The 14,390-nt window shown below is 41.8% G+C and overlaps 1 protein-coding gene across 13 annotated transcripts in view; it reads left to right on the forward strand.

Moving 5' to 3' along the window:
* dab1a (DAB adaptor protein 1a) overlaps positions 1 to 14,390 on the forward strand; it is a 92,413-nt gene that overhangs the window by 70,593 nt on the left and 7,430 nt on the right. For 5 of the 13 annotated variants that reach the window (XM_042005290.1, XM_042005288.1, XM_042005292.1 and 2 more), the window contains exons 7-12: positions 203 to 241; positions 647 to 709; positions 1,935 to 1,988; positions 9,842 to 9,979; positions 13,371 to 13,433; positions 13,546 to 13,642. In XM_042005290.1, the coding sequence (XP_041861224.1) occupies positions 203 to 241; positions 647 to 709; positions 1,935 to 1,988; positions 9,842 to 9,979; positions 13,371 to 13,433; positions 13,546 to 13,642 (454 nt within the window). The remainder of the gene's footprint in view (positions 1 to 202; positions 242 to 646; positions 710 to 1,934; positions 1,989 to 9,841; positions 9,980 to 13,370; positions 13,434 to 13,545; positions 13,643 to 14,390) is intronic. The other 8 variants (XM_042005296.1, XM_042005297.1, XM_042005299.1 and 5 more) reach the window with 6 other exon arrangements.

Raw genomic sequence — 14,390 nt, forward strand, 5'->3', positions numbered from 1 at the left:
TTTATCTTTCTGTCTCTTTCCCTCTGATGATTGGCAAATGATTATCTAAATGCTGACAAGTCTTTCTGTGCTGTCTGCCTACTCTTTCTATTCCACTGCCTTAACTCTCTGCCTCTTCCCTCTCTTCTGTCCTCTCCCCTCTGCTCTTCTCTCCTTCTTTGTTTGATCTCGCCCCTTCTTTCCTGCTGCCGCTGGTCTGCAGACAATACTGGAGGAGGATCTGGAGGACCCGGTCTACCAGGTAACTTCCTGACCAATCATGTCACTGCTGTCACCTGCTGCATTTCCAGCTTGCTCCTCTCTGTGTGCACTGTGGGGAGACAGCTCCTGTCTGGGTACAGTGTGGTAGTAGCAGACGGTTTGCAAAGAGCCATTTAGTAGGAGACACTCATATCTGTGTGTTCATAGGTATGTGGTTGTGATTGCATGTTTAGCTGGTGTTTTCTTTTCTTCTTCTTCTTTTTTTGGTAATTCTGGCTGCTTTAAGTCTCTTCCATGTGTCACTGGGATCTGTTTTCAGCTGCTTTTTAATGAGAACATATTACTGTTTAACTAATCACCTCTGCAGTTTCACAACTTCTCTCTCAATTTTTTTATGTTGCAAATTTTCCTCCTCTTTCCTTTCCCCCTGCTGCTCACGGTGTAGTACATTGTGTTTGAGGCGGGACACGAACCCATCCGTGACCAGTCAGAAGAGAGCATTTATCAGGTACTCACAAGCTCATCTCGTTTGCTTGTGCCTTCTTTAGCTTTAAACTACAGTTATTTTAGTTAAACTGCTGACAAAGAGTTGCTCAAAGTAATTTAAGCCACAGAAAATTTTATCTTCCATTTACTGTCCGATCTGTACCAGCTACATTACTCTTTAATGGGATAAATGTATTGTGGCCTGCACATAAAATTAATTGCTTCTGTTTTTAACACATAAAATGTGGATACAAGAAATAATAGTGTCAGAATCAGCGGAAAGCTGCCAGACAACACTTCCCAGAGGGTTTATAAAGCTAAAGCTAGCTAGTCCGGGAGGGTGCACTCCTCAGAGATGTGGGTAGACCTCCAAGGGATGACGGAGGGGGGAGGTGCGCGTGGAGGGAATACGAAGGTTATTCCTGGCCCGTGTGGAAGGCGGACCCCTCCTCATTTTTGCACCTCCCCTCCCTCAGTCTCGAGGAGATGAAAGAAAAGCAATGGGAAAGAAAGATTAATCACCAGCCTCACGTTTGATCTTTAAATAAAATGGATTGGAAATAGGGGGTGGTGGAGGGAGCTCTGGCGCATGCACTGTCGTACACAAACACACATCAGAGCAAATCCCTTCACACACATCAGGCATAAGAAACGTGAGCGTCAGCCAGCCTCCAGCCACAGAGGAACTAATGTATGAATAAAGATGGCCGCTTCTGGAAATATACATAAGAAAGCAGCAAACAAGGCATTGAAAGGAGGACAAAGAATGAGATGTCCTTATTTTTTATTAGTTTGATTTTTCATTTTCCTCTTAGTCTGACTGAGAACTTTCCAAACCTTGTGTCACTTTAGGATAAACTAAACCTTGGGAATATTCTTATCCAAACCTCTGATCTCACACATGTTGAAAACCTTTTGTTTGTGTGACATGGAGATATTACATGTCTCAGCACGTGTGACAGTCTGAGTTATTACATGTCTGTGGGTGTGATGAGCAGCCTTATCCACCCTTTATTAACCCAGTAGATCAGCTCTCACTTCACAGATTTTAATCCTGACCCTCCGTGCACACACATATAAACCACCAGTGATTGACATGATTTCTTAATAGGCAGGTTCCAGGGATTTGTGCAGGCATCCGTTGTGCTGCAGTGCTGGAACAGTCATGTTTAATGTCTTATTGCTTATTGATCCAGAGGTAACAGGCTCTCTTGGCTGTTCTCTGAATCTATTGGTCGATTGTGTAGGTTCCCACCAGTCAGCAGAAGGAAGGGGTCTATGACGTCCCAAAGCGACACCCAGTGAGTGACCAAGTGTTTGCCCGTTTTCTGATCACCCCCACCTCCCTCTCTCCCAGCCTGCCTCCCCCTCTCAGACAAACCTCTCAGCTTGTGTCGCCATTAATCAAAGAATTTCCTTCAGTTCTCTAATTTTGCTGCGATTCTGCTTCCTGTTAACACACCTCCCCATACAGGGAGACTATCTGATCCTCCCCCTCCTGAGAGGTTTGCTGGGATTCAGTGCTTTATGCAGTTTGCTGTGCTGGTGTATTGCTTGTGCTGGTGGCTGGTGCCCTCCTCCTCGTGCTCCATGGTGCCTGCTCCTTATGGTTAACTGGAATAATGTGTGTTTGAATGTTTAAATATGTGTGTCATGTCAGTGCACCTCGGTGAAGCATGCCCGGCTGTGGTTAGTCAGTGATGAACAACAGCAAGAACTTGCATGACTGTGTCTCAGATTGCATTGACCTCATTTTCTGTCTTTATGCATTTTTAATGGATTTTATTTCTATATCTGACTATAACTATGCATTGTGTTATTTCCTAAATCTGTATCTAAAGTTGATGAAGAGTTTTTCTTCCTGTTGATGCATACAAGTCAGAGCTTTTGGCAACCAGAAATCTACAGTTTATGAGTGTTTGTATATGTGCGTTATATCTTTAAGCTCCAGTTACAGCTAAACTGCCTGTGCTCATAATGAAAGGTGACCTTCAGCAATGTCATGCTGCTCTATAACTCATCTGCTCTTTATCTGCCTATAAAGATGCTAGTTATATTGCTGCTGGATTTAATATGCTAAAATCGTCCTGAGGATGTGTGGGAGTGGATGTTCTGGCTATATGCAACACCTTCTTCAGTATATCTATCATTTCCTGTGGTTGTGCGTTCCCTCAGGACTACCCATCACCGTGTGTATTGCCTGGCAGTAGGTCTTTTATCCTTAAGCTGCTAAACCTGGACTCCTTGGCAGTCACAGTCCTGCTCTTTGAGCTTTGGTGAAATCAGTCTTGCAGTTTTTCTGGCTGCTTATTATTCCCAGATTTGGTAAGAAGCTTATAGGCACCATAGTATTTTTGTTCTCTCCTTAGCCAGCCCACAGCACATGCTGCTATTTGGATTGCCTTCCGGTTGGTAGGTGTCTAAACGTGACAAAATCCAATATTTCGCTCTTGTGCAACCAGCTGGAGAAGGTGTTCATTCTGATTTGGATGTAATAAATTTAGATCTTTGTTTGATTCAAGGTCTGTCATAGGGAGTAACTGTGGCCAGGGATAATAGGTATAGAAATGCATCACAGATACTTAACAGTGTCTTTCAGAGCAGACAATTTCAAAATAAACTCAGGCTTAGAAGGGTGTAAGCTGCTGCTGCTACACTCTGTATTCATTAACTATTTCAAGAGTGTGTCACCTCAGTCACTGATCCCACTGCATGTGCAAGAACAAAATGCAATAATTATTAAGTATTATAACATTCTCATGACACTGATGAAGGACAAATTGGGAAGACATGATAACCACAGTTGCAGCTGAGTCGTAATCAAGATGGTTTACAGTTGGGAAAAATGAAAACTCGTCCTATTTCAATTCTGAAGTTTTTATGTATTAAGACATAAATTACAAAAGGGTCCTCTTTAGACAAGCTGCTCACAAATCTATAGAGATTAAATTAATTTGAAGTCCATGACTGCAGCCAGAAATTATTCTCATGTAGAAAAAGATCCAAGACAGTGCTAATATTTTAAGAGTGGGCATCCCTGTAAGTTTACCCCAAGGTCAGAACATGCAATGCTCAGAGAAACTTGAAAAACAAGGAACAAAAATAACAACATCTCGACAACAGCATTTTAAAGCAAGTTTAGAACCTTAAAACTCTTGTTTCTGACCTATTTTGAGCTGAGAAACTGCACTTCACAGCTTTTCTTTCCAACGTGGAGCATCATGTGACAGCTGCATTTTTTTTTTTTTTTTTTTAACCCTGTCCTGTCCAGCATCCTAACATACAGAACGGTGGTCTGTGTGCCATATTTTGCTTGACAGATTTGCTCTACCAAGGGAGACATGTTATATACATGGCTGCCCTTGATATTTTTATTATTTTTATTGTAATTTTATTTTCTTTAGTCTTTATATGCCAGTGCTGAACCTGACAGGGAGATAGAGGAAGAGAGAAAGAAAAAAAAAAAAAAAAAAAAAAAAAAGGGAGAAAAGGACAGGATTAAAATGTGGAAATAACAGTTGTCTATGCTGCCCAGAACATATCACAAAAAAAAACCACAACAATATAAACTACCACAGTACTACATGATACCAAAAGAAAAATAGGATGATGATGATATGAAAAATTACAATAGTCATCAAACGTACCTGCAGATAAACGTACCAACACACAAACATCAGCTACATCTAGTGAGAAGCGGATGGAGAGACGAGCACGTTTGTGAGCATGCACGTGTTAACATACATGTGTGGCCATGCAACAGGGAGGAAATGTGTACCCGCAAGGGGGCTGCAATCACGCCGCACCCCGAAGCATCAGCGGGGGACGGGGGGAGCCCGAGGCCCCAAAGGCCAAGCAGGTCCGTGGGCACCAAGCCCTGCACCGCCAAAGCAGACAGAGCAGCGGCCCACCCGGACCAGAGCAGAGGGGCCCCCGGACCGGAACCCCCGGCGCAACGGGGCAGGGGCACCGGGCAGCCCAGGGCGATGGTGAGCAGGCCCAGCGGGCGCCAGGCGCTGCGGCGCGGGCCGCACGAAGGGCAGGCACCCCACAGGCCCAAGGGCCACCCATTCCCCCCAGCAGAGCCCCACCCAGGAACCCAATGGGGCCCAACCGCCCCAGGCAAAACCACCGTGGGCCACGCCAACCCAACACCAAGGCTAGGCACCCCAGGGACAAGAACATGTCCGCAGGTCCTCCCCCCTCCCAAAAAAAAAAAACAAAAACATTTTTACCCCAACCCTTACCCATTCACCCCCCCCCGCCAGGCAGCAGGACCCCCTCAGGACTCCCTCAGTGTGTGTGAGTGTGTGTTATGTGTGTAGTGCAGTACTGTTAAATGTGGTAGTGTCTAACATGTAAATAAAATCAGGGGGAGAGAGGTCACAAAGGGAGGGGATGGAGGAAGGGCCGCCCACCCACAGCCCATGTGCCCATCCCCCGGAGGCCCTGAATGTACATTGATATCTGACAGCTGCATTTTGCTTTACGGTATCGTGTCACACACCAGCAACTGGATATCAGCACAAGGTTGTTTTGAATGTGCTCTGTGGCTCATTTTGCAAAGAAACCCCAGAGAACATTATTGGAGGAAAAGAGAGAAAGTGACAGAGCAATAGATAAGACAAGAGTTGACATCATAGTGACTTTATCAATCAAATTTTATTTCTATAGCACCTTTCATACAGAAGATATATTTAAAAATATCTTACATAAAATGTTAAAAGCATTACAGCAGGGTGCAAAGGAAGCTTTATTTTTATGCTTCTGCATTGAAAAATTTTGAAATCAAACTTTAAACTGAAATAAAATAAATTAAATAACTGAAAAAGCTCAAATAGAGTAATATAAAATGCAATAAATAAGTTACAATGTAAGGAATTAGCAGTTTTTTTGATTAAAAGCAGCAGCAAATATGAAAGTTTTTAACCTTGATTTATAGCAGCTGAGAGTTGCAGAAGACTTGCAGTTTTCTGAGAGTTTGTTCCACATGTGAGAAGCATAAAAGCTGAACGCTGCTTTTAAAGTAAATTCTTTGACAAACAGGAAGCTAGTGTAAAGATCTGAGGACTGGACTTATATGATGCACTTTTTTGGTCTTCATGAGGACTTCAGCAGCAGCAGTACTTACTACTTATTTACTGCAGCTGTCTGATGGACTTTCTTCCTTAGCGCCAAAAAAAAATTATGTGCATTTTGTTTTAACTAAAGGAAGTTCTAGCACATCTAATGGAATATTATCACTGCATTTGATCAGTGTTTGGATTAGACTGTACTCACCTAGTGAAATGTTACAGTATGTAGATTTGTATGTCATCAACATAGTCATGGTAACATATTTAGTTGTTTTTCATCATTTAAGCAAATCGGTGCATGTAAATGTTGAACAGCAGTGGTTCCAAGATGGAGCCTTGGGGAACTCCACAGGTTATTTTTATTTGCTCAGGGCTATCGTTACCAATAGACACAACGTAGTTCCTATCTTTTAAATAGGACTTAAACCAGTTTGTTGCTGTGCCAGAAGGTCCTACTCAGTTTTTTAGCCTGTCTAGTAAGATATTATATTCAACCTCGTAAAATGCAGCACTGAGATCTAGTTTTGCCAGGACGTAAATGTTGCTTCTATCTGTGTTTAACTGAATGTCATTGAAGACCTTAACTAGAGCAGTCTCAGAGCTGTGATGTGGCTGATAACCTGACATCAAAACAGTTATTTAGTGTCAGGAAGTTGTGTAATTGTTAAAAGATGGGTTTTTCTATTGTGAAAAATAAAAACACATTACAGCCACACTGCATTACCCATCCGATCACCACCAACCACAAGCCCATGAGACATGCACACATACAAATATATAAGAACAATGGTGTTCATCAAAAGCACTGTCTTAACCCTCACTGACAGTAAATATTGCTCAGTATATGAACTTTTCTTTTAAAAATGTCAACACTCCCAGCTGCCCTCAGCTCCTCTGGAAGGTGGTTTGATAAAAGAGGACCATAAAACTAAATGATGCTTCTCAATAAGTCTTTGTCATAACTTTAGGAGTAAACAAAGGATTTGTCAGTGTTGACCTGATGGCTTTGAGAGGTTGAAAATCTTAAAGCAAGTCAGATAAATTATTAGAACTAAAATCATCAAACGCTTTAAAAACTAATACAAGAACTTTGAAGTCAATTTTACTTTCTGGAGATAGCTCAGACAAGAGACAGGATGCAAGACAGATGCTAAATTAGCTTTCATTCGGGGCGGCCAGGGTGGCACCGCAGGTGATTGACAGGTCATTGGACAAGGCCAGAATTATCTTTTCAGACAACTGAGGATTACCAGTAACTACATTAGTTTGAAGAAAATTTAAAAGCAGTTTCCTAATTAGTTATCTTTGTTTTTTTTACATTTACATTTGGTTGCATATTTCTAGAAGAGATTTTGAGCTAGAGCTTCATGATCCAGTTTAATTTAAACAGGATGCTAGCAACACTGCTAGCTGATTTGAAAGTAAGCTACAACATGAACATGTAGAGAAACATAGCCTGTAATCAGTCTTATTTTGTCCAGAAGTATATAAAAATGAAGAGAAAGGGATATTTCTAACTTTTCTGACAGTGTCAGCAGCCTGGTAGCTACCAACATGGAGCTAGCCATGCTAGTTATTGTGGTCAGACATAAGACAGATAAAACAATGTTTTATGTCTCATGTCTCTCTAATGTGACCACAGTTATTACATCAATGTAAACAAGTGTATGTGTTAAAGAGAAGAAAACAATAATTTCTTTTCTTAGTATGCCCCACTGATAAACTCTTGCCCACCCTCTGGCCACCCCATGTATAAAAGTCTATCTCCGCTACTGCTTCAGACAACCTAAATGGTGATGGTTTGGACTTGGCTTTGCAGCCACAGGACCTGGACACCTTACAGTCAATGACTCAACAAGAAACTCCTTCAAGTTATTAAGTAATGGCTTGAAATTACACACTGATGTTTTGTTGAATAAATAATGGCCGTGTTGCTCTTCATTTCAGTTGTATTTACCTCATTTTAAGACCTGGTAGAGACAATTTAATTTCTTGTTGTGACCTGGCATGTAGAACATTAGAATTGAAAGAGGGTGTACTTTGTTTTTCTGTAACTCATAAATTTATAATCACTAACTCAGAAGTAATTTAGACTACAGGACTTAAATTATTGTAGAAATGTTAGGAAAACACAAAGACAACAGGATATTATCTCCCTCATTCAGTCATCAGGCTTGTCACCACAGTTTTCTCTAGCTAGCATCAGAAATTGGCGGTCCTCTCAGCAAGACTGACAGTGGACAGCGGAGTTAGATGACATCAGTGAATGTGTGCACAATACACCTGAGATGAAATGATCCCATCAGCTCAAACGTGACCTCCTGTCTGCCGCAGTCTCTTCTGCTGTTTACTCTGTCACCTTCTTAAACGATGGCAAATCAATAAAGCACACACACATACACATTCACACAAAAGGCCATTTCAATCTACTGAGCTCTTGATCCTGTAAGACCTGAAAGAGTGTGTTGAATCAACAGAGGCGTTCGCTACCTCAGAGTCCACATGTAGAGGTCAGCACATTTCCACCAGGCAAACACATTGACTCCACTCGAACACTGAATAACTAATATGTGATATAAAATGATCATATCAGTAAATCACACTTCAGGTTGTTTTAGCGTCATCATTTAAATAAAGGTTATATTAGAAAATAGTCACACAGGTGCATGCAGTGATGAGGGTGTTCATGTATGAGTTAAACTGAGAGTTGTCCCTGTTCTCTCTGCAGCTGCTGCACTGTTTTACTCTCCTTCCTGACATATTTCTCCATGAACTTATTAAGGTTTAGGAATCGCAGAAGTGGAATTTGAAAGTGTCTGGCTGTGTTTTTGTTCAGATTTGTGTGTCTGTTATTGGTATGTTTGAATGTGGCAGGCCAGCAGTGTTTGTGCTGCATGCCATCATGATCAGTCACACGGCAGGGGATCAGCAAGGTGGCGTTAATTAAAGGGGATGCTTTAATTGTATGCTGAACACATGTGCACAGGTAATTACTGTTTCCCTGGAGATGGCTAATTGATAGTAGGCGGCTGCACTGATGAAGACTTTGGGCTGGGCAAAGAGATGGCGAGGAGTGTCTAATTGCCACAAAGGGATAATTGGCAGGAGATGGAGTGAGTGAAGATGCAAGGACAAACTGAGGGCTGGTCAGCAGCAGACTGCAGTTTTTAGCGAGGATGGCAGATGCTATGAGCTTCATAAATAGTCTGGTTAAATGCATGCATGCAAGCTACAAAAAGAAAATACAGATAAATGTGTTTCATGAGCAAGACTGAAATGAATCATTATGAGTTCAGATTTTCAGAAAAGAAAACTTTCAGCAGAAAAATGGCTGGTGCTTTCAGAACTGATTAGTATCGGGCAGCGTGTTATTGTTTTTCAGTATCAGCTAATGATGGCCATATCTCATGCTTTCATCCAACAAATGCAACATACTCAGCAATACTGTCCTGCGACAAATACTGCACTGCTTCGCCAGGCCAGTGCACACATCATGTTTTAGTGCCAGGGCTGGAGAAGAGGAATGGTAGAACTGGTCGTCTTTCTAGTGCTGCTGAAAATGACTTTGTATGTGCTGTGTACCCTCACATCTGCTGAGAGCAAAATCCATAATCATTTCATGTGTTATTATAGTGGTTTGATAGCACAAAGGCTGCTGTTTTTTACTTGTAATGTAACACACTCCCTCTCTGTGTTCTGACATAAAGCGTGTGAGTTAATCCAGCTCCTCTTGCTGTTCCTGCCTGCATCTCAGTCTCACACTGATTCCTGATGCTGGGGAGCAGGATTTACAGAAACACAAATGGGGTTTAAACTCCAGCTCAGTACTTAAGTTTATTCTAAAGGTGGGATATAATCTTTGAACCTCTATAAATCTTCATTTTGGTCGTTAAGTCTGACAAGAAGAACCTTTTTCTGAGTTTGTGTGTATATGTGTGTGTGTGCTTGTCATATTCTCCATTTTAATAAGAAGTCTCATTCCCTTTTCTGTCTGAGAGTGTATGAGCAACAACTAACATGTTTGTGTGAGAGAACATTTTCATCCCACCTGCCATCTAACACTGGGGTTGTGATTGCAGAATGGACATCAAAACACCCCCCGCCATCTTCATCAGCGTCATCATTATCATGAACAACCTCTCCAACAACAGAAAAGTGAACATCAGCAGAGGCAGCAGGCAGATCTGATAGACTTAGACCTGGGAATGGTTACTCAGGTAAGGTGCTCTACAAACATACAACGAGGATTTTCAGCAGGGAACAATTTTTCCTAAAGGTTAGCCTTTATCGTCAATCTTCACATCCTCAGATGAACTTTTGTCTTCACATCCTTATCTGTGCTGCACCTCAATTGTTCCTCTCTGCTCAGAAGTGACCCCAACTATTGACCTCTGTCATTTATGAATTAAACATGCAACTTTGCTGTTGCTATAGCAACCAGTTTTATTCAGGAGGTTTTTGTCAGTTTTTTAGACTACTGTATGGGTGCTCTTTTATGTTCATACCTACATGTATCCATGTGCGGACGAGGGACGGTAGACAAAAATCTCTATTAGTTTCAAGCAGATGATTTTTTAAAGTGGTAATGCAGAAGTTTTCCCCTAAAAGCTAAATCTGTGTTATTACACATTTACAAAAACTTTGCTATAAAAATCCTCTCATGATCCTAACCCTTACGGCCACTTTCACTTCTCAAAGTGTCATAAAGCACACACACACACATAAAAAATTGAGGTCACCTGAAGTACAGATATCAACTTCACTTAAAAGGTACATACAGTATCTCACAAAAGTGAGTACACCCCTCACATTTTAGCAAATATTTAGTTATATCTTTTCATAGGACAACAATGAAGACATTACACTTTTATATAATGTACAGGAGTCAGTGCACAGCTTGTTCAACAGTGTAATTTTATTTTCCCCTCAAAACAACTCAGCACACAGCCATTCATGTATAAACCACTGGCAACAAAAATGAGTACACCCCAAGTGAAAATGTCCAAATTGGCCCCAATTAGCCATTTTGAATCCCTGTTGTCATGTGACTCATTAGTGTTACACGGTCTCAGGTGTGAATGAGGAGCAGGTGTATTAAATTTGGTGTTAACGCTCTCAAACTCTCTCATACTGGACACTGGAGAGTCAACATGGCACCTCGTGGCAAAGAACTCTCAGATGATCTGAAAAAGAGAATTGTTGCTCTTCATAAAGATGGCCTAGGCTACAAGAAGATTGCCAACATCCTTGAACTGAGCTGCAGCACGGTGGCCAAGACCATACAGCGGTTTAAAAGCAGAGGTTCCATTCAGAACAGGCCTCGTCACGGTCGCCCGAAGAAGTTGAGCACACGTGCTCAGCGTCACATCCAGAGATTATCTTTGGGAAATAGACGCATGAGTGCTGCCAGCATTGCTGCAGAGGTTGAAGAGGTCGGGGGTGTGCAAGTCAGTGCTCAGACCATACGCCGCACACTGCATCAAATTGGTCTGCATGGCTGTCGTCCCAGAAGGAAGCCTCTTCTAAAGATGGTGCACAAGAAAGCCCGCATACAATTTGCTAAAGACAACCAGAATAAGGACATGGATTACTGGAACCATGTCCTGTGGTCTGATGAGACCAAGATAAACTTATTTGGGTCGGATGGTGTCAAGCGTGTGTGGCGGCAACCAGGTAAGGAATACCAAGACAAGTGCGTCCTCTCTACAGTCAAGCATGGTGGTGGGAGTGTCATGGTCTGGGGCTGCATGAGTGCTGCCGGCACTGGGGAGTTACAGTTCATTGAGGAAAACATGAATGCCAAGATGTACTGTGACATATTAAAGCAGAGCATGATCCCATCCCTGAGGAAACTGGGCCGCAGGGCAGAATTCCAACATGACAACGACCCCAAACACACCTCCAAGATGACCACTGCCCTGCTAAAGAAGCTGAGGGTCAAGGTAATGGAGTGGCCAAGCATGTCTCCAGACCTTAACCCTATTGAGCATCTGTGGGGCCACCTCAAGCGGAAGGTGGAAGTGCGTAAGGTCTCTAACATCCACCAGCTCCGTGATGTTGTCATGGAGGAGTGGAAGAGGATTCCAGTGGCAACCTGTGAAGCTCTGGTGAACTCAATGCCCAACGGGATTAAGGCTGTGCTGAAAAATAATGGTGGACACACAAAATATTGACTGAATTTGGACATTTTCACTTGGGGTGTACTCATTTTTGTTGCCAGTGGTTTATACATGAATGGCTGTGTGCTGAGTTGTTTTGAGGGGAAAATAAAATTACACTGTTGAACAAGCTGTGCACTGACTCCTGTACATTATATCAAAGTGTAATGTCTTCATTGTTGTCCTATGAAAAGATAAAACTAAATATTTGCTAAAATGTGAGGGGTGTACTCACTTTTGTGAGATACTGTATTTAAAAGTCACAGTCTGTCTTTGTTTGACATTGGTAGTCCATATATAACTGGAGATATGATCGTTTTTATTTGATAGTACAAAAATATTTATTATCTAAGCATGATATAGTAAGAAAGTGGGATGAAATAGGCAGGTGTTGCATGTCTATCTACATATTTATACTTTTTCATCATTTTGTCTCAGAAGTCAACAGCGGTCAAATCAGCTGATACTGCTCTCCAAACTGTTTCTGTTTAGATTTCATGAGTTTTTCTTTTTGTTTCTGTTTTTTTTTTTTTTTTTTTTTTTTGTATATTTAGGCCTAATTTGTTAATAGAGTAAGTTAAAGTGAAAAAAAAAAAAATTATCACATCATATAGGTAATCCAACAACTTTTCCCTCATTGTGTGAATTGCAGAACAGAAAAAAAAAACAACTTTGCGCACCAATCTGGACTCATAAGTTGAAAAGACCATGGTTGCCGATCCATTTTCTGATAGACGAAGAAAGAACTTTGTGGTTTGCATGACCTAAGAGAGTGAGCAAGAGGGAAGATATTCTAAGAACATTCATTATCTCTAAAGAAATGATCCGCATCCATGATTTATGCAAATCTCTGACCATGTATTCAAGGCTTAAATTCCTTTATCAACTAAAAATAGATTCCTTTCCTCGCCACTGGCCTAAAGATATTATTAATGCACAAAAAAGAGGGAGATACTAAAGAGAAGGATCATGACTGAAAGAAAATGGAACGATACAGAACAAATCCAGATCAAAAAGAAAGCCTGCTGCCTTTGATAGTTATTCCCTCTGAGACACAACACATATCTTCTACAAGAGGAAGACATTAATGACTTGCCCAGAAGACACTTGTACAGTAATGATGTTAGGAGAGTGGCCCTCTGCTCTGAGATCAGCTGATGGAAAGCATCCTTAGAAGCAGATGACAAAAGTTGCAATAACTTAATGGTGGGTATGTCATCATAATCATTTCATCTCATTATCCCATCTCTCTTCACCTCTCTGTTACCTCCTCTCTGTTGATGCTGCAGTGCTCAGGTAGGTGTGAATAACCTGCCAAGCTAGTGTGGTGTTGCATGCAGTCTGTGATGCATGTTGCACGGGTATGAGAGCCGATTCAGGAATTGTTCATCTGCTTGCAGAAGCCAAGCATTTGTGCCTGACCAAAGTATTTACTCTCTCTAACTCTCAGAATATCAGCCAGTTAGAGATTTTCGGAGACATGTCTACACCTCCTGACATCACCTCTCCATCAGTGAGTAGTAGCTTTACCTGCGTTGTGCGTTTTCTTATTAAATAATTTAAGTGTTTTCAGTTTTTTGTTTTTTTTTTAAATCATTTCATGACTCGACCTTCCACCCATGCAGACCCCTGCCTCTCCTGCCAACACCCTCGACCCCTCGCAGGGCCTGCAGCCCCCCACTGAACTGTTTGCTCCCTTCAATCCTGCGTCTGTGCCCTCAGGTAAGACCTTGTTAATTTTCTGCTTAAATACACCACTGCTGCAAGCAAAGGGGAAACAAACGCAGCGGGAGACGGGGAGGAAGCAGGAGAGTCAGAAGATTCGGATGCCAAGGAGAGAGAAAACCTGGATGGGGGGGTTGTTGTTGGGATAAACAGAATTGAAATGCAAATGAGGGTAAAGTGAAGAAAAAGGTGCGCCGGTTGTGTGTTGCATATGAAGTGCAGTATTAACTTGCTGCCTCTGATGCAGATGGTCAAAAGAAAGCAGTAACACATGCTGACTCTGAGATGTGTGTAGTGAGGAGTTTCGGGTGTGTCGGACTTCTGTGAATGATTTCATGGTGTTCCAAGATCTTCTTATCTACTCAACTCTTCACCTTTGTTCACTCCCTCATCTGTGCAAGTCACAGCGTCTGAGGTTAAGTGTCAACTTTCTCGTACATTTAACTACTCGAGACCAGAAACGGGGGATTTGCAAAGGTGTAATAAGAAATACCTTTCACTGATGAGTTTGAGTGATTTTAATGAGTGTGTGTTGAGCTCTGCCTCATTCTGGAGGTAATTACGATAGTTCACCATGACCATTAGGAGACAGCACATTAGCTGCAGGCAGAAGTAGGCCAGCACTCTCTGGTGATGCATGTCTTATTATCTGTGTGGGTTTGTGTGTAGAAGAAAAACAGCATATGCGGGTTTTCTAATCACTTCCACAGGTTTTTTTCTCTTCCCTTTGTATGCTATTTGAGAA

The sequence above is a fragment of the Melanotaenia boesemani genome, chromosome 14 (assembly GCF_017639745.1).
Source record: "Melanotaenia boesemani isolate fMelBoe1 chromosome 14, fMelBoe1.pri, whole genome shotgun sequence".
In the NCBI taxonomy this organism is placed as follows: domain Eukaryota; kingdom Metazoa; phylum Chordata; class Actinopteri; order Atheriniformes; family Melanotaeniidae; genus Melanotaenia; species Melanotaenia boesemani.